The sequence below is a fragment of the Gambusia affinis genome, linkage group LG02, assembly GCF_019740435.1.
Source record: "Gambusia affinis linkage group LG02, SWU_Gaff_1.0, whole genome shotgun sequence".
Classification (NCBI taxonomy): Eukaryota; Metazoa; Chordata; class Actinopteri; order Cyprinodontiformes; family Poeciliidae; genus Gambusia; species Gambusia affinis.
The window spans coordinates 14,318,298-14,337,539 of record NC_057869.1 but is presented as its reverse complement, the minus strand read 5'-3'; the positions used below and the strand labels follow the sequence as shown (position 1 = coordinate 14,337,539).

Below are 19,242 nucleotides of genomic sequence, written 5' to 3'. Positions count from 1 at the left end.
TAATGAGCTTAGAACCAAGGTTCACCCTGGACAGGTCACCAGTCTGTCGCAGGGCAACACAGAAAACAGACAGGACAAACAACCATTCACACACACACTCACACCTAGGGAGAATTTAGAGACCAATTAACCTGACAGTCATGTTTTTGGACTGTGGGAGGAAGCTGGAGAACCCGGAGAGAACCCACTATGCACAGGGAGAACATGCAAACTCCATGCAGAAGGTTTTTTGTAATTAATGGCACATACTTTTTTTAAATTACAAAAAATATCAAATTGGTCAGTTTGGAGGACTAATTACAAACTCAATGATGTAGGAAAAAATATGTTATCGACCTGTGATTTGCATTTCCAAAATAAAAACCTATATAACATTACAAATGAGCTTGCAGATCTAAGTTGTTGCATATGGCTTAACAGGAAATATGGCTCTGGAAAAAGAGCTGTGGAAATAGGCAAAAGTCAACACAGAAGGACAAAAAATGTTTATTCCAAGACAGATGGGTCTGAAATTCGACACATTTGGTACAATTAAGAATTATTGTGCCAACTACATGGGGTATGTTATACAAAAACCCCGGGAATACAGCAGAAAGCTGTCATGCGTTTGACGGAGCTAAGGGACCTTTACGTTTTCATCAAGAATCCTGACTAGCTTTTTGTGCCAAAGCAGCTGATTTAATCCAGTCATCACCGTAAAACAACCCTAAAGTATATTTGATGAAGCCGAGTCATATGCAATGACAATTTCAACAGAAACATCTGTTAATATGGCCATCCAAATATTAAATTTAATTTTTTTTTTTTTTTACAGTTTTATATAAATACATATTGCTAAGCTAAACATATTTAAGATAACCATAATGTATTCCTTGTTCTTAGGTTATGGATTCCTTATGGGGAAAAAAGACTCAAAGCAAAGAAATAACTGGAGAGGTTTTATTTGGTTGAACATGTTTTTACTTTATTATACACAGGAACCTTAGGAGGAAGTGGTCTTCCACAATGAACCGATTGCAGTATTTTGAACAAGTGATAAAACCAGAAATATAGGTACTCTTGTATCTCTCAAGTTAGATTTGCCTGGATCTAAGCACAGGAGGTAATGGTAGAAACCCATTACTTTTTCCACTGCTTGTTCTCGTAGTCCCACTTGGCCGAGAAGCCCTCGACTGGGTTGATTCTCATGTCCAACATCCTTTGCAGTTCTTGCTCCTTGTACAAAGGATCGAATGTATGTGGGACAGGTCCGTACACTACAAGTAGAAAATATAAAATTGATCAATAGATGGCAAGAAAGCCATTTTTGTTCTTCTGAAAACTAAGATATTGTTGATAAAATGACATTTACAAATAAATATTTCCTTATTTACCATATTTCCTCTGCCAAAGAACAAGCAGGCCAGTGAAACCAATGAAAAACAAGATGCCACCAACCGCAGTCTTCCACTCCTCTGATCCCTGGTTCATCTCAGCGAAGCTGTCTTTGAAGCTGATGCGGTACACTGAACACAGACAAGACACAAAGATCTAAATTTATTCTTTAACACACACATATATATATATATATAAGGGCTGAAACGATTCCTCGAGGAAAATGTGCCTAGCGCACCAATTCCGGCTGGAACATTATTTGCGTAACGCATAGCTCTGATTCCGCCTCTGAGTTGATGACAAAAGCTAAGTGTTGGCAATAATATAACGTCCCATTTTCAAGTTCAGCCCATGAGGATTTTATTGATTGGTGATAATGCCCAGGTTTTCATGGTTTTTGGGGGACCAGTAAGCATCCTTAAAATGACTGGCACGATGCCTGGAGTACGGCAACTTTTCTCCTCTGGGAGCTGCTGGTTGAAAGCGAACGGCGAGAAGAGCGCTACAGAAGTATTAATACAGGTGAGCAGATAGACTGAACACAGTGGGCAGCTGAGAAGTTGATGCTTACAGTGTAAATGTAGCTTTACTGAGGAACCGCACAATAAACTTTATATCTTTGGTTTTAAAAATTGGTTTTGACCAGCAAAGAAAGGTTGTGTGTCACCAAGTCTTACATGCAAGCTTCTCCTCATTACTGAGAGCAGCCCAGGAGCCCTTCTCCTTCTCCTTCAGGGACTTCTGTTCTGGGGTAAGTTGCTGCACATAAGCCACTTCAGGAAGAGGGATCTCCCTCCTGTCAAAGTAGGGAGGGAGAGTGTAGTCCTCCACCTTAGCAACGCCTGCAGAAAAATACACACTTTTGTAAAATTTTAAACCGAACACAGTTGTTCAAATCGAAATATGTGTTCTAAGATTAAATACAAAAGTAACAAGCTTCTGACATCAACAACACACATAATAGATATGATATGCCATATCTGCTCCTGTGAACCCTTGCTGGATTGTTTCAAAACAATTCAGGCTTGTTTTTTCTACCTTAAAGTAGGGCTGGGGGATATGAGAAAAATCTAATATCCTGATATATTTTTGCTATATCACGATATGTATCACAATATTCTTAAATGAGCTCCAATGTCATTTTAAACTATATTCCTTCCAGCATGATGTCACCCATTCAAAGTTCCCGCCCCCATTTCCCTGCTAGACCTAAATGTAAATTCATATAAAAAGGGATGCAGTGTTTTGCTACGAACTGTTTACACTATGACTAGATAACAAGGCGAGAAATAAGTTTTAACTGTGAAAAACTTAAAAGTAGTTCAGTTATGCTTGACTTTTAAAGCTTAACACAGATGTGTAGCAGAATAAGTTGTATTTTGGTTCAGCTTAAAAATAAAAAGGCAACCCACACACAAACTGACAGAGCATCAGAAAAGCAGGTGTTTAAATTAGCTAATCAGCCACAGCTGTGTTAGCTTGGCTATTAGCAGGCAGCTAATCTACAACAGTGATCGCTTATTAATAATCGCAAAACATACAACAAGTCTAAAATCATAAAACTGTAACAAACTGAATGTTCTGCTCTATATGGGGGCAATGTTTGAGTGTTTTTAGTTCTGAATCCTAAGACAAAACGTTGCGTTGTTGTCAGTTGTTATGGCAACGAGTCTGCGTGTAGTAAAGCCGACAGAGAACAGAAAAAAGAATGTGTGGCTTTTGAGTTATTATTCCCATTGCATATCACTAAACGAATCATCCCTACATCTCCAGGTTCAGGTAACTAAACCGCTGGAGATGTTTATTTTATAGTTTAATGGGATTATTAAACCCTGGTGGCATATTTAACAGTTATCTGAATGCAGCAGGCTTTGCAAACCACAAGAATATAAAGCATTCATTGCTTGATCTCTACCACTACAACAATCTGATCAGATGTCTAAAATTTTTGCATAAATAATTAAGAACCACACATGTGGGATATCAAACAGCTGCATACCAGCAATAACAGCCAACCAACCAGCCAAGTATTCACTTTTTGTCACTCTTCTACTTTGACTATGATTACACTCCTACTTGTTTCGATCTGCGTCTTTGCTTCAAAACACCTGAGTCAAATAATGTCATTAGCAGAACTTGACTCCATAGTGAGGTGGTAGTTCAGCCATTTGATTCAGGGACACACCAAAAAGTTTCAGGATATACAACCTTGAGGCCTGGATTTGGAGATCCCTAGTGTAAGTGAATGATTGTACTATTAGAACGCCTACTGTAAAATAATCTGCTAATGAAGGGGTTCCTAGTGATAAATCTCAAACTACACACAGACAACGTAAGATGAGGAATTAGATGATTTGTTAGAAATGCAGAGGATGCAGGAATCTTTGTAGCTGCATTCTGTGATGACAATCGCATTTATGGATCAATAAACTCTAGTTTTGAATGTTACTTCAAATTAAGTTTCAGTGCCGTTCAATTTTAACTGGAACCAACTCCTTGTATTGTTATATCAACAGCCAGAAAAGGGAAATATTAATTTCATCTTGGCACCAGGACTCACCATGTGCCCCACGTACACAGACAGATGCAGAAATGGCTCGTTTGCCAATAAGGCTGAGGGCTCTTGATGCCAGCATTCTGTGGAAATAATAGGACAATACAATTTCCAAAACAAGTTGTGGAACTTTACATCTTGTTATACTTCAACTTAAGACAAAAAGCAGCCTATTTTTTCACAGACCCAGTGATAAACTGCATATGCATCAAGTACTAGAAGAAAGTTTGCTGTAGATAGCAAAATATGACAATTGGTATATACTTCATATTGAATTAAATTATTTATACATCAGGTCTATAATTGTTATTTGCGTACGGCCACCACTAATAAAAGTCACTTAAATTAAATGGAAGCAGTTACATGGTTGACCAAACTAAAAGGTGTTCTGCTCATTGTGAGGACAAGCTAAAGTTAGCGTTAGCTACAAACACAAGGTCACAGTGTCCCGGAAAAAAATATCACAAAAACCTTCTGTTTGTTTAAAACAACATTGTAGTATTATTTGTTTTTTACGTACAAAAAAATTATCATCTTAAGCTAATGTCTGACCAGTGAACCGTGTTCTACATCCACATCTTCAATCTGTGCAAAATGTAACTGTGAATGCTAACGATAGCTAACCGGAAAATTAGCAGAGTCGCTCTACAAAGTAACTGAATTAAACTTCCGTTCCGAAGGAGGCATTGTATGTTATTGTAGCCGTAAAGTTACATTGTGAAATAAACTGTAACTATGTTGTATTACCGTACAATCAAAGAGCTGTAAGTAAATAACAGATAAACGACCTGCACCGTTCCTTTCTCCTGTCCGCCGATGGTCTGAAAAGAACTGGATATCGCCGGAAGAACGTAAGGCCTCCGCAGACATAAGCTGCAGCTCGATTGGAACGTAGGCACTTTACGACAACGTTTCACTTATTTACGGCTCCACGGGTGCTACAGAAACCAATAGAAGGTGGACGTAAGATTAGCTTCTCTGACTGGACACGAGTTACCCATTTTACAGAAAATACTGTTATAACTACAAAGAGTATATGTACCAATCTGAATACATAGCAGACTCCCTATGTTCAGACATTAAGGAAACTGCTGAGGTGGATTTCTACTTTTTTTCTGGCATGATCGGTAACGATAGCTAGCAGCAGCAGTCGCTCTTCGCCGCAACTAGCCACTCTGACACTTTAAAAGGAACTGTCCGTCCACCTGTTTTCTTACAGACATGCCTATTCAGTTGACTAGTCAGGCGTACTGTAAAATGCTTTTACATACTGCCAAATATCCTCACTGTGCTGTGAATGGGTTGCTGGTGGCAGAAAAGACAAAAGAGAAAAAGAAAGACGGTCACAGTGGTCCAGTTTTGTGCGTGGACTGTGTCCCTCTTTTCCACGGTACTCTTGCTCTGGCACCAATGCTGGAAGTAGCTTTGACATTGGTAAGTTTTTTTTCCTTTACTCTTTTACAAATTAAACTCTACATGCAGCTGTTGGCTTATGTGCCAGATCAGGTTGAGAGTAATGTATTCCTTAAAAAAAAGGGGGGGTACAGTGTATAGGTTTAGTTTTATTTAAAGCTAATTTGCGCTTCAGTTAGTTGTTGAAGTTATGTCAGTTCTATTAATGCAACCATCTTTTCTTTATTCGACTTGATGTTGAGGATTTTACAAAAAGGTGTTGGTGATAAGAATCCTCACAATAAATCCTTGTTGTTATTAATGTTTTGATTGTTGGAGAGATGGTTGCAGTGTGCGGTCATTAATGAAACTTCCTCTCCTGTGATCCCACAGATAATTTCTAAACAAAATGTGACCGGTTTTTCAGTTGTTGTTAAATTTTGACTACATAAAATCTATATTAAAATAAATTTAAAAAAACAATTTCGGGGTTAAAATATGGGTTGGTCAAAAGTTCTGGGGTTATGATGTTTTTATCAAATACACAAATCAGCTTTGTCCTGATTGATTTAAATTTTTGTTTGAAATCAATTCCAATTTTTACCCACTCTAGTTTTTTTTTCTTTATTAATTCTTAAGATCCTCGAAATATCACTGCAGCTCTTAAAATTAAGTCCACAGATATAAAATATAATTTTAACATAGCCATAATTTTGGTGAAAATATTTTCATCTTTTTGCATTTAGTAAAAGGAAAATTGTTTTGTTCTTTGTCTTTTGAAAATGTTCATAATCTAATCCCAGCTGTCATTCTGACCTTACCTGTTTGCGTCCTTTCTGTTTATGTCAGATTGATACTTGGTGTAAAGAAAATAACTACATTATTGTCGGATATTATCAAGCCAATGAACAGACAAAGGATTCAAGGTACAAAGATGTAAATAAAAATCACAGTCCTGCTTTTTCAGTGAAACTAAATGCATTTAATCAAAGTGATGAATCATTTTGTCTTTGTTCAGACCAAATCAGGTTGCTCAAAAAGTGGCTGCCAGGATTTTGGAGAACTTCAGTGAAGCCGCTATTGTTATGGTAATGTTTTCTCATTTAAGCTAGCACGGTTTTTTTATGCATGGCATCAAATAATTTCATTGTGATTTCTACAGGTGGACAGCAGCCGATTGACAATGAGCTGCTTTGAGCCCATTGTGTTTATCCACGATCATCATGAAAACAAGTGGAAAGTCAGAGAAGTCACGACGTAAGTACCCGAGACACAAACAACTGTTTTACTAAAACTGAAGTGTATTCACCAAAGTTTACTGGGTGGATATTTTTGGATGTTTTTCAAGGGATGCTTTTGAGGATTGGAGCGAAGCACAGAAGATCACGTCCGCCCTGCTGGTGGGCAGGTCCTATGAGAGCTTGATTGACTTTGACAACCACTTGGATGATCTCAGGAATGACTGGACCAACCCTACCATTAACAAATCGGTCCTGGATCTCTGTTAAGACTTTCAGTGCAAATCTTTGGAGCGCCGCGTGGAATTTTGCATCCATTTCTGCTCGCATGATGCTACATTAAAAACCTCCTGCACTGAACGAATTGGTGGAGCACTGATCTTTCAGACTGAAGTCTCTCAACTGCAGCACAGTTGGCCTCAGTCCACCTTTTCAAGGTGACGCTGAGGTGATAAAAGTTATTTGTTCTTAAATGAAACATTTCTGTTATTTTGGTTTGTGAAATTGTTGCTACAGATGCGTGCAAAAGATCTAGAATGTTTGACTTTTGTAAATTGAAAAGGTAGTAGCCATACCGAAATCAAGTTTTAACTTATTAATAAAGCATTCGTAATAATTTCTAATTGAAGGTGTGAGAATAAAACTATAGGGATGACTTCTAATTGTTACTTCTTAAGGTTTAAAACAAAATTCACATGTAAATGTACCTTGATGCTGGAAAAACCTACACTGACCTACTTTAATGCTTCATACTAACAAACTTTCTTATTTATAACTCTCCACAAAGTTTTTGAATGTTAGTTTTGGCTACAGATAGGTTTAAATTTACCGTACTTTTTAAAATGTCTGAAATGTAACGGGCCATTAGAATGTGTGGATTTTGTTTTTCACTAGATGCTTGTTTGAATAACTTGCTTGAAGCTGTGTGTTCTTAATTGACTTCTAAATCACTTAAATATCGGAATTAGATAAAGATTTTGACGTTATAGAGCTGCCTTCGTATTGGATAAAACTGTCCAGAGTTAACTTTAAATTTGTTTAAAAACTTGAGACATTTTTACCGAACCTTTATGAACTGAATGTAAAATGAAATTGGTTTCTTAAAGTGTCAAGGTACTTGCTGAAGTTTTTTTTTTCTTTTGTGAAATAAATTTGCAGTCTTTTATTCAACTGTATTAATCATTTTTAAGACTGCATCAGAAAAGGCTTCTTGTTATTAAGATACTGCTACTTGTGTTGAGTCCACATCTTTTAATCTCATAATTCTGCACAATTCCTTCTTTTATTAAGTTTTATTTTATTTCTGGAAATGAATTGTGTTTTAAGTTGTAATCACTTACAGCAAATTAGCATTTTTGCGACCTAGAATATAATCATAAGAAATCAGTGATGCTAGCTCAAAACCCTGACATTTTTTATTGAATACAAATAACACATTAAATTTAAAAATTCTTAATACTTAGAATTTTCAAACAGTCATGGTTGGTTATGATGTGTGTAGGAAGCATCTCCAGGAGCAGTCAGTCTTGCAACAAACCTGAAGAGGCCTCTGACTAAAGATTTGTTATATGACAATTTCATAGCTGTCATGACTTGCTAATGATTCAGTATCCAGGGAGCAGAAATTATATGTTATAGTAGCCTGTCCTGGATGACTCTGTTAGTTGATGGCAAGTACATGCTAAGCTGCCTCATTTGCTTTTGCCACTCCTCTTCAAATCTCTTATCTTGTCACATGGTTGGAAAACCTGGCAGAGAGACGTTGGAGTTGGGATCTGATCCTGCTTAGCGTGCTCAATGGAGAAGATGGTTTGAACTTCCTCCTTCTGTCTATACTCTTTGGTGCTGCTCTGAATCTATGAAGCCTTTTTCAACTTCTTCGATTTGGGGTTGTACTTGGAAGTATTTGATCCTCATGAGCTTCTCCTAGTTGTAAAAACGAGATCTTGTTGTCATAGTTATGCATCATAACTGTGCGAAAGCGTAAAAGTACAAGCAAAAATCTTTACAGCTGCACAGCTTCCATAGATAGAGGGAATGCTGTGTTTTTTGTTGTTCACTGTCTCAACAAAAAAAAAACCAAAAACATCTTGAACAAGTCTACTTAAGCAACACATCAGAGCTACTGTAATATGCCACCATATTCTAGAACTTTTTATTTAACGTTGCAGACCTTGCCATAAGAAATCATTTTAATTTTTTTTTGCATAGAAAAGCTTAAAGAAAATATGTGTATATATACATACATTTATTTGGAAGCGATATGCTCTTGAATAAAACATATATATCGTTTCTGGTCTTCCGTTTCAGTCCTCTATAACCTCAGGTTCAATAAAATTAGAATAAAGGAAGGTTGAAAACATCGCCATCTAGCGGTCCTTAGCTGTGGCTACGTTCATACGGCACTGGTCATTCATGAATTTATTTTTTATTTTTCTAATCAATCCGATCCAGCTGTTCAAAGGAAACATGATGATAAATAACTGTAAAGATGTTTTAAACATATTTCAGGGTACGACGATAAATAGCCTTCAACTTGTGTGTCGTACTTCCGGGAGATGACGCAGATGTCCTCTCCTCGTTTCCTGTGCAGGCTTTTCACAGCTCATAGCGCGGGAACTCTAGTCAGAGTGTTGGTATGAAAAAGTCACGGAAAACGCAGTAACGATTTGCTATGGATCCTTCAGAGGTTGAATTTCTAGCTGAGAAAGAGTTTGTGAAAATAATACCAAATTTCAGCCTGGACAAGATCTATTTAATCGGGGTAAGTATGTGAGGAGAACTGCGTCAGATGTGTGTAGACTGTATATTATATTTTTAACCTCCATCTTTTTTCATTCGATACGTCAAAACATATTTTTCACTTCATACTTGTTTACATATCGCGCATTTTTATGTCTGCGCTAGACGCCAAGACAAATTCCCTTGTGTGAAAACAGGTTGCAATAAATTTTGTTTTGATTCTGATGTTTTCCTGAAAACTTATATTAATTTCTGTCTTCAGGGCGATTTGGGACCCTTCAACCCGGGACTTTCTGTTGATGTCCCCGTGTGGTTGGCCCTAAACCTAAAGCAGAGACAGAAATGTAGGATTCTTCCCCCTGAGTGGATGGATGTCGGTAGGTTTTCCATAAGAATACACTTAACTCGTGAAGCAAAATTAAAGTGATACATGGGTTTGTTTATTGAAAACGTATTACATACATAAACTTGAAACGTGTGGCGTGCATTAATATTCAGCGCCCTTGAGTTTATGCTTTGTTTGCCCACCTTCACTGCAATAACGGCAAATCTTTTAAACCAACCTTACAGCTGAAGACTGGGATTTTCGCTAATTCTTCTGTACAGAATGGCTCCAACTCAGACACACACAGAAGCATTTGTGACAAGCAATTTTTTTATTACGTTTTGCCACAGATTTTCAATTTAATTTAGGTCAAGACTTTGGTCCATTTTTAAAAAAATATATATATTTTGATCTGAACCACAAACGTTCAACTCAATTCTTACCACTGATAATTCACGTTACCCTGATACTAAAGATCATGCCAAGCTGTACGTTTTTTTAAACATTATTAAATGCAAAAATTTTTTTTTTTCCATAAAAAAATACTGTGGTATTTATAGTATTTTGCATGTTTATTTAAGCGGATGATATTTCTCATTACTATTTGCTTAGTGTTTTAGTTCTAAACAAATTGTCGACACAACTTTTTTCAATCTAGCAGTATTAGTTTTGAAATAAATGCCTTCACAATTCTTAATTCAATGAAAAATGTGTACATTTTTCTATAAAGTGTACATCCTATTTATAATATAAACTAAAAGAAGGATTTTTTTTTGTTTACTTCTAAACACCTTCTCCCATCATGCAGAGAAACTAGAGGAGATGCGAGAGCTTGAGAGAAAAGAAGACGCCTTTACTCCTCCACCCAGCCCATATTACATGGAGCTGACCAAACTGTTACTGAACCAGTGAGTGACACACATGAACACGCTGCGTTGCATCCCGCGTTGCTCTTTGTCGAGGTGATGCCAAAACCTTCCGTTGCTGGTTTTTGTCTCTCTTTAGCGCGTCTGACAACATTCCTAAAGCTGATGAGATCCGAACTCTGGTCAAAGACATCTGGGACACTCGGGTGGCTAAACTGCGTCTGTCCACCGACAGCTTCATCAGGCAGCAGGAGGCTCACGCTCAGGTAACGTGGGAATGAACCACAACGCTGTTAGATTCATCGACGAGCAGAACGGACGCACGTGTAAAACTAACCGGAACACAAACTAAACCCAACGTGAAACGACAAGGAGAGTGCAGAAAAGTACGATGAGGCTCATCTTCAGGTGATCCACATTAATTAGGCAAACTTAAGCTTGCAGCACCTGTTTTTCCAATTTAACAGGATTACCAGTCATAGTCACAGTGTGTTGCAGAATATTTCGGATTATCCTTTTATCCCTTTAGCCTGTGTCTCGGCTGGTTCCTGTTTTGCTTTGATTTTGCCACAGACTCTTGAGAGAAGAGGCACCTTACACTTTAAGGTGCCCCAGTGTAACATAAAAAGTCAATAAATATTTTCTGTATATTTTTGAACAATTATCATTGTCTGTAGGCCCACCGAGGGAGGCATGTAGGTGTACAAACTGAACATTTTATAAAGAATAAAAACCTGCCTCTCAGTTAAGCTGTAGTACAACGTCTGACAAAACCATGTAATATTTCTTTAAGCACAACCATTTTCTCTTAAAAAACGTGAATGTTACACATTTACAAATAGTAAATACTTATATTAGATCAGGACATTGGCTGGCAAGTGTCACAGTGCTAGATCAGTGTTTTCATCCTGTGCTTTGCTCTGCAGCTGGACAACCTGACTCTGATGGAGATCAACACCATAAGGGAGTTCCTTCTCGATTCTCTCAATTGCATGTACAAGCTGCGCTCCAACCTGCAGCCTGGAGCCACTAAGGGCCAGTTTGCAGACTACTGATCCAAAATACCCAGGTCTTTTGGATGTTTTCTGAATTTTTAGAAGACTGGACGGACTTCAGCCTTTGAACTCTTTCGTTTCATTTTAAGGAATCGCACTTCATTTGTGAAGAAGTTTTGAGTTTATGGAAAGCATGTGTTTCATATGGATTAATTATTTGTGATTAATAGTGGAAACTCACACGCTGTTGTTTCTAAATGTACGTTTTTACCATGTGACAAAATAAATGCGCTCGTGTGTATGTTGAGTAGATTTCTGTGCTGTGGTGTTTGAGTGCTTTCGCAGTTCACTTCCTCAGTAATTGATCTGACATCTCCAGTAGTGTGAGACATGTTAGTCTGCCGACAAACTGAAGTATTTCTGACCTGTAGAATTAATCACTTCAAAAGAACAAGTCTGACAATTGAAAGTAGGCTAAAAGATCTGAAAAAGAATCGCATCCTGCTGTGATCTGAGGAAAATCATTGTGATTGATGCTAAATTTTACAAGCCATTGGGATTCGTGTGAACCAGTGATAGCAACTGGTCATGATTTAATATCAAAGAGACTGACATCCATGGGAAAGATCTAAGGTCAAAGACTATGCAGACAGTCTTGATTCCCATGACTTTGGGAAAAATATTCTGTGGTCTGTTCAGACAAAAGTGGAGCTCTGTGGAAGATGTGGGCCACAGGATATCTGACAAAAATCTAACAGTGTTTCAGCCAAACCATATCAGTGAAACGTAGTGGTAGAATGATGGTCCGGGTCGGTTTTCCTGCTCCATGACTGGGCTGACTTGCCCCAATAGACATGACCATGAATTCTGGTAGAGGCAGGACAATAACGTTTTGGTGTGGCCTAGTCAAAGTCTGCATTCTAATGTAACTGAAAGGCTATTGATGAATTGAAAGAAGAGTAGAAGCAAATGTGGGTGCAAGGGCGACTCAACATAAGTTGTGTCAATCACTTAATCACATGAGGTCAGGCTGGCTTGGGCAGCTTTCCCTCATCAATGAGCTCATTTGAAAATTGCTTTTTCATATTTTACTCATTGTTTGATAATTTAAATTATTTTAAAGATGGGCCAAATACTTTAAAAGCTGTAAGAAACAATTCTTACCAGAGTTTCATAAACATATAAAGTTTCCACAGATCTGGGAATCCGTTTGGTTTTCCATTCCTCAGAGAATTCCCACCCAAGACAAACAATAACACATTTTAATGTTTGACATTTTTGAAGTATTTTATTTTTCGTTTTTGTCAGAAATCACAGCCATATATTCATAAATACCTAATTACTACATTCAACAAAGAATATATTACATTACGATGAATTTAAACAAGTACATTAATAATAATAATAATAAAAAAAAAAGAACCAAAAGAAAAAAAAAAAAAAAAAAAACAAGAACAGGATTTCACAGCATCTAGACATCCTCCACTGAGTAACAGGGCTATTGCATGGGCGTGCGTGGGTTGGAGATGGAGACCCAGGGAGGCTGAGAAAGAGCTTTATCTTACTGCACTTTCCTCCCCAGCTAATTGGCAGCTTACCTCAGCTTGCATGCGTCCTCATTTGCTGATAGGCTGCAGGGGGTGGCTCTTTGCTGCTGTGGAAAAGTAACAGACTGCACTTTTTAATTCTTATCTAGCTAAGGCCTTGCTCATTTAAACAACAACAAAAAAAACCCCCCAAAAAACAATCAGTTTTGAATGAAGTAATTAGTGATCGGATAAATTTATTTAATGTCGTCTTCAAGTCTTGTTTTGAAGGTGTGAGATGTAAAGTCCCTGATTGTTAATGTTCATTGTGTGGACTGCAACTCATTCACATGCTCCCAAATCACTGAGGCACTTGGACGTGATATAGGGTTCGTGTGGCATAATTGTGCTTCAGTCTTAAGTCAAAAATCCCCTTTTTAGTACATCTAAAATTATTTCTCCTTTTTTGAAAGGCTTCGTGTTTTTACATCAATACCTTAAAAACCAGTCATGTCAGTGATGGCCTCCAGGGTTTCAGATGGCACATTCAGCCCTAAAACTCAGGCCGAATGATTCCGATGGTGAAAGCAGTCGGTGAACTACTGGACAGATTTCAGGGCAGAGGAGAGGTTGTAAACATGTATGCAACGTAAAAAACAAACAAACAAAAAAATACCCCCTTTGTAATCAGGTCCAGCTTAATTACATGTGTGATTTTGTGGCGGATATTTAGAACATGACGACAGCTTTGGGCAGCATTGGGATCCTTCAAAAAAAGGTCAAGAGAAATGGAAGATTCTTGATGGAAAGTTTGGCTCTCCAATTACAATTTGAATCAAAGTCAAGATTATAAAATTCTTAAATTTTTTTTTGGCACCGTGTCCTTTAATGGCTGTTTGATAAGGGCTTAATTTTGTAAGGTGTAATTATTAAAGTGGCTTCAAAGCTATGTTCCGTCTTAAAAACTAAATGAGTCAATTTATATTTGTTTATGATAGTTCTTACATATGAACTGTAAAGGTGCATCCCAAAAAATTTAGACCATCACCAAAAGGTTTATTTCTGTAATGTATTTAAAAGGCTAGCAAAAATAGTAATGGCGCCCCAGTGATGATTTGGGTTGCTATGGCATCTGCTGGTGTTGGTCTGTTTTTTTTTTTTTTTTTTTTTCAAAGTCTGCATCTACCATCAAATTTTAGAGCACTTTATGTTTTGGAGATGCTGATTTCATCTTCCAGCAGGACGTAGCACCTACCTTGAGTGAAGTACCTGTATCTGCCTAAGGACTACTACTGTGATTCACTGAGCAGCAAACTAGATTGAACATTAATCGGACAGGGAATATTTTTTGGTATTGTCAAGAGGAAGATGGGAGACCCAACAATTCACACCAGCTGACGGCCCCTACCAAAGCAAACCTGAGCACCTCATCAGAACCAGAGGCTCCATGTCAAGCTGCACTGACACAGTAATTCAAGCAAAAGGAGCCCTGACCAAGTTTTGAGTGCAGATACTGTACTGTAAAATAAAGTGTTGCGATGCACCTGTACATCACTGCGAGTCTGATTTATGGGTGTAGATATGACTGACTAGTCATGCCAGCAGCAGTGACACATAGCAGAGGAGGAGGGGGAAGCACAGGCATGTTGCTGTGCAGCATGGTGGGGCCGTGTCTCAGGGTCTCTGAGCCAGCTTTGCTGAGCTCAGAGGCCAGATGAGGTGGGCTGTGGCTGGGTCTCAGCTGCTCTGAGTCCGGACAGGAAGAACGCAGGAGCGCGTCCTGCGTCCACTCCATCTGTGAAACATCTCAGAGTGAGCTTTTTCTGGCCAGCAGCAGCAAAAACAAACAAACAAAAAAAACAAACTCTAAGAGCAAGGCTTTTTTTTTTAACCCCCTCTATCCCCCCCCCAAAAAAAGCATAAACATATAAAAATGGCAGGCTTTTCTTTTAAAAGAACAATGATTAAAGTAATAAAAACATACAAAATTCATTTAAGTCTTCATATTATGTACAATACAAGGCTGAAGCACCCTTTAAAATTCTTATTTTCAAACTTTCTATTTTGAAATAAAACATTTCCTTAATTCTTTTTTTTCTTTTTTTTTTAAATGTACATTTTCTAAGGTTTTCCCTAATTTTAATAGTTCTTTGTTGTAACACAGTACCAACAGGTAGTTCTTCAGCTTTTATTCTTAAGTGCATTTCCAGTTCAAAAGCTCACGTGGCCGCTGTGGTAAAAATCTGTCCCAACTGGCCGGAAGCCTTCGTTTGGAGATTTGGAGCTTTCAAGTCTTGTGATGAAACCCCTCGAGGGGCAAAGGGGGGCAGCTGCTCCTTCATTGGCAGGATTGTCTGTGTGGCTGTGGTGGTGAGGGATGCAGGAACTAAACAGCAGAGCAGCAGGAGCTAAAGAATATGACTAGCAGGCATTTGCTTGTAACTGTGTGTTGATCTTCAGGTTCTCCTGCCTTGCTGATCTCAGGGTTGGCTACATTGGCACGCATCGCATCAGTGGCTTTTGGAGCAGACCCTGGCAAGCCACAGTCCAAAGACTAACTGTCCTTCAATGAATGGTCCTGTCTCTTGTGCATTCACCTGTTTATTCATTCACTCAAGCCATTTAATTCACTAATCTTATCTAGCCAGCCACATTCCCCTCCACGAAGCCACAAGGACGAGACCGTGAAAAAATAAACTCTAAGTCTGAAGGGGAGGCGGCCGGGAGCGGGGGGTCTTCAGGTTGGCATGTCGGGGTCACCTTGGAGGATATCCTTTGTAATGGCTGCCTCTCGGCCAATGTGTCTGCGGGAGTGTCAGACACTTCCTGAAGTGCTCCAGCTCTGCTTGTAGCTTCTCCCGCTCCACTGCTAGCTTCTGTCTCTGCGACATCAGCTCCTGAGCAACAGAGGAGGAGTCAAGTGTTACAAAGGACGCAGATAAGGAAAAACTGAAAGTCACTCATTCAGGTCTATAAGACATTACTGAATGAAAGGATTGTTTGTTTTTTTTTCCAAGTAGCACTACAAGTTTATGTAAAAATATTCTGCATCCTTATTTGACTCTGAATCAGTAACCCTTCATAACCAATTTCTACCTCCTTTCTGTCCTTTTCTACTAATATTAGTTCAGAACTAATATAATAGTAGATCCTGGGCATTATCATAATCTTCTGTGTGTGTGTGTGTGTGTGTGTGTGTGTATCTTACCCCCATGCTGTGAGACAGCTGCTCAGCAGTCAGACTGAGGTTGTAGTTCTGAGCTTCTAGTCTTCGACACTGGCTCTGTAATACTTGTCTCTCCAAAGTTTGCTCTGTCAGATAAAGCAGGATGTGGAGAAAGAAACAGATAATGGTGTTACAGTTAGAAGTTAAGAAGAAGGGCAGAGAAAAGTTTCCTATGTTCAGCAGTAGGTGCAAGTCTTTCTATTTAAAGGTGACAGGAAACCACCTATGAGAATGTGTCAGCTACACACACACCTGAAGAGTAAATACCTCCCTCTGTTGGCAGAGGAATGCTACAACAACATATGTTGACAGAGCACATATTTTTATTTCATTTCTAGAATTTTTAATATATTGACAGCAAGCTGAACTCTAAATTTATACCTTTTAACCAGTTTACATATGGTTAAAAGAGAAAATACCACAATGTACTCTAATAAGCGATATAAAAGGGATTTAATTGACTGATTTTAAAAGTTGAAAATTGTTCATCTATACACTTTAAGAAGAGTTGTGAGATTTTATGTCACCAGTATCATCACTGTATATGTTATGCTGCTGCTTACCTTCAACATATTCCTGATATGCTTCAAATATAGATTCGATTCCCTGCCACTTGGGAACCGGAGCCTCATCTTCCTCCTCATCATCATCTTCCTCTTCTGAGTCATCTGGACCAGACAGGTCCTCCCTCATCACTGCTGCCTCCTTGTGGAGGGGGATTGGAAAGTGCTGTCCATTGGGCTGAGGGTGGGAGAGGGAGTGGGAAAGGGGCAGAGGAAATGGTGGTGCATTCGAGTGAGGCTGGGAAAGTGGCTGAGGCGGACGGCTAGGGGCATTCTGAAGCTCGGGAATGTTATAGTGGACCGAGGACTCCTGGAGGTGAGATGAATCTGACACATTTGCTGCCACTCCTGAAGATTAAAAACAAAAAAAAAAACCAGGAGACAAAAATACAACTAATGAGTCATTTCCAATAAGATTTGTTTTCTTTATTGCCAGAGGATAACTCATGAAGTGGTAATTTGACAGTATTTCTAACATTTTATGCAGAGAATTTACAAACAGATTTCTCTTTTGTACATCAAACACCACATCCTTTCTATGTATACAAATCTTTTTGTTTTGAGCTGCAAGTGAGAGCACAACTACTCACTTATATTTAGTACTAAAAATATTATTGGATTTCTCGCACAAAATATTGAGAAATATTTAAAGCATTATTGAACATTTTGTTGAGACTCAAGCTTAAAGCTATAACTTCAGTAAAATATGAATCCTACAACATGTATTATCACATTTAAACTGAAGGCTTAACATTTTTTAATGGCAAAATAATTACTACGACTAGTTTGAAGTTGTTAATGTATTGTATTTGAAATCGCTATTGGCTATTTTTTAGCAGCATTAAGCAGCAATGTTACAATATTTCAGAATTTTAAACATTTTGCAACTACAGCAACCATCAGAATGGCAAAGTACCGGTATTAGAATAATTCTCAGCTTAAAATTATATTGTCACAGAAATAAACACCTGAAAACCAGAAACATTAATATTTTGATGTATTTTGAGACTCGTGTCAAATAGATGCACAAAGTTAAATTTATAACTTTGTAAACCTTCAGGCAGCCAAACATGTTTGAAGACTATTAGACTTTTAATCTGTTGTTATAGAAAAACTGTATATTATATTCATACACACTAGTTTTCGATAGCACATTGTTGATAAATTACTAGAAATATGAGAATATTAAACCATGTATGTTTACAAATCTGTGAGAATTTATGATGTTCATATTTTAGGTTCCAGCTGAATTAAGTGTTCAGTCATTAAAGTGACCATTGCAAATGAAATTAAGCCTCAGATTTTTACTGAACTGGCATTGTGCATTAAAATTACTTTCGCACACAAAGCTTGTTACCTTTGTGTTTCTGCAGAGCTTTTTGAGTGGACTGAAGAACAGATTCATGGAACTGCTGGGCGAATTCCTCCGGGGTGAAGCTGTCCCAAGGTTTTGTGCGGCCATTGACGCTGTGAAGTCCCTCTTTAGCCTGCAGGGGGAGCGGCGGCCGCAAGCTGTTGAGCAAGCTGGAGTTCCTCTTCGGGATGGGTCCCTCACCGGGCCCCCGGGCCTTATCTGGGTAGACAGCTGGGGACGGGGGCGCCTTTGGCCGCAAGGTATCCCCAACGGGTTTTGGATGACCACTGGGGGATGCTGGGCAATGTGACGGAGGAGTATGCTGTCTGACATTATGGTGGTCTTCAGATTCAGAGGAGTGCTGACTAAATGCTGGATCTGCAATTGTTTCAGCAAATGTTATCAAGATGAGGTCAAGATCCACATTATCACGTCTGTGGCTCCGCACTCAGAGACTATTACCGTACATGAATACTTCACATTTAAAGCTATTCAAATATGTAGAAAAAACTTTTTTAAATACTTAAGTGATGTAAAAGTGAGTGATTATTCAGTGACAAGCATCTTACCAGAAACATGTGCTGGAGGGCTCTTGCACAGAGGATGAGGTGCATGTCTGATTGTATCCAAGGTCACACTTTTTTCTTTAATGGCTTGAAGCAGTTCCACCACTCTTTCATTGTCTGCAAGAAAACAGTTTAACATTATTCATGTCTGTGATGTTCATTTACCGCTACACTATAGTTAGTCTGCCTAATCTGTGACTGTACAGACTCAGCCTGAACTCCTAGTTCAGGCATGTATACCATCTTTAACAAAACCATTTAAGCTTTTAAAGACATTTTGGACACAGTTTAAAAAAAATGCAAGGTTTTGACGATAATTCTTCATTTGAATGCAAAGGAACAATTAAAGAAAAGCTGATAAATAAAAGGCTTAGAACTGTAATTTGTCAAACATGTGTGTGCAAACCGTTTTTGCAAAGTCCTCCCATTTAACTGGGGCAAAGCAAAAGTTAGTCATAGTGCACACACTGCTCAATACACGTTGCATATAATGTAGGGATATGTAGTTGACATCATTTTTT

At 38.3% G+C, this 19,242-nt stretch overlaps 4 protein-coding genes across 7 annotated transcripts in view; 2 read left to right on the top strand and 2 right to left on the bottom strand.

Moving 5' to 3' along the window:
- Positions 1-925: 925 nt before the first annotated feature.
- On the bottom strand, positions 926-4,851 carry LOC122843022. Of its 2 annotated transcripts, none has more exons than XM_044137427.1 (5): positions 4,717-4,851; positions 3,935-4,011; positions 2,052-2,216; positions 1,374-1,505; positions 926-1,256 (listed from the first exon to the last, which is right to left on the bottom strand). In XM_044137427.1, exons 2-5 carry the CDS (start codon positions 4,008-4,010, stop codon positions 1,120-1,122), a joined length of 510 nt encoding a protein of 169 aa, XP_043993362.1. In that variant the 5' UTR covers position 4,011; positions 4,717-4,851; the 3' UTR covers positions 926-1,119. The 2 variants fall into 2 exon arrangements, with proteins under 2 accessions (XP_043993362.1, XP_043993373.1); XM_044137438.1 differs by having other exon boundaries at positions 4,676-4,746.
- On the top strand, positions 2,274-7,728 carry emc8 (ER membrane protein complex subunit 8). Of its 2 annotated transcripts, XM_044137414.1 has the most exons (6): positions 2,274-3,611; positions 5,148-5,362; positions 6,170-6,246; positions 6,339-6,408; positions 6,483-6,577; positions 6,669-7,728. In XM_044137414.1, exons 2-6 carry the CDS (start codon positions 5,150-5,152, stop codon positions 6,826-6,828), a joined length of 615 nt encoding a protein of 204 aa, XP_043993349.1. In that variant the 5' UTR covers positions 2,274-3,611; positions 5,148-5,149; the 3' UTR covers positions 6,829-7,728. The 2 variants fall into 2 exon arrangements, with proteins under 2 accessions (XP_043993349.1, XP_043993340.1); XM_044137405.1 differs by lacking the exon at positions 2,274-3,611 and having other exon boundaries at positions 4,865-5,362.
- Positions 7,729-9,107: 1,379 nt separating this feature from the next.
- gins2 (GINS complex subunit 2) lies at positions 9,108-11,798 on the top strand. The gene is made up of 5 exons (XM_044137393.1): positions 9,108-9,322; positions 9,563-9,677; positions 10,434-10,533; positions 10,631-10,757; positions 11,418-11,798. Exons 1-5 carry the CDS (start codon positions 9,233-9,235, stop codon positions 11,544-11,546), a joined length of 561 nt encoding a protein of 186 aa, XP_043993328.1. The 5' UTR covers positions 9,108-9,232; the 3' UTR covers positions 11,547-11,798.
- Positions 11,799-12,746: 948 nt separating this feature from the next.
- The window catches only part of gse1b (Gse1 coiled-coil protein b), a 180,628-nt gene continuing 174,132 nt past the window's right edge, over positions 12,747-19,242 (bottom strand). For both annotated transcript variants that reach the window (XM_044137379.1, XM_044137368.1), the window contains exons 14-18: positions 18,725-18,838; positions 18,159-18,533; positions 16,802-17,149; positions 16,221-16,324; positions 12,747-15,909 (exon numbers count right to left, since the gene is read on the bottom strand). In XM_044137379.1, the coding sequence (XP_043993314.1) occupies positions 15,769-15,909; positions 16,221-16,324; positions 16,802-17,149; positions 18,159-18,533; positions 18,725-18,838 (1,082 nt within the window). In that variant the 3' untranslated portion in view covers positions 12,747-15,768. The remainder of the gene's footprint in view (positions 15,910-16,220; positions 16,325-16,801; positions 17,150-18,158; positions 18,534-18,724; positions 18,839-19,242) is intronic.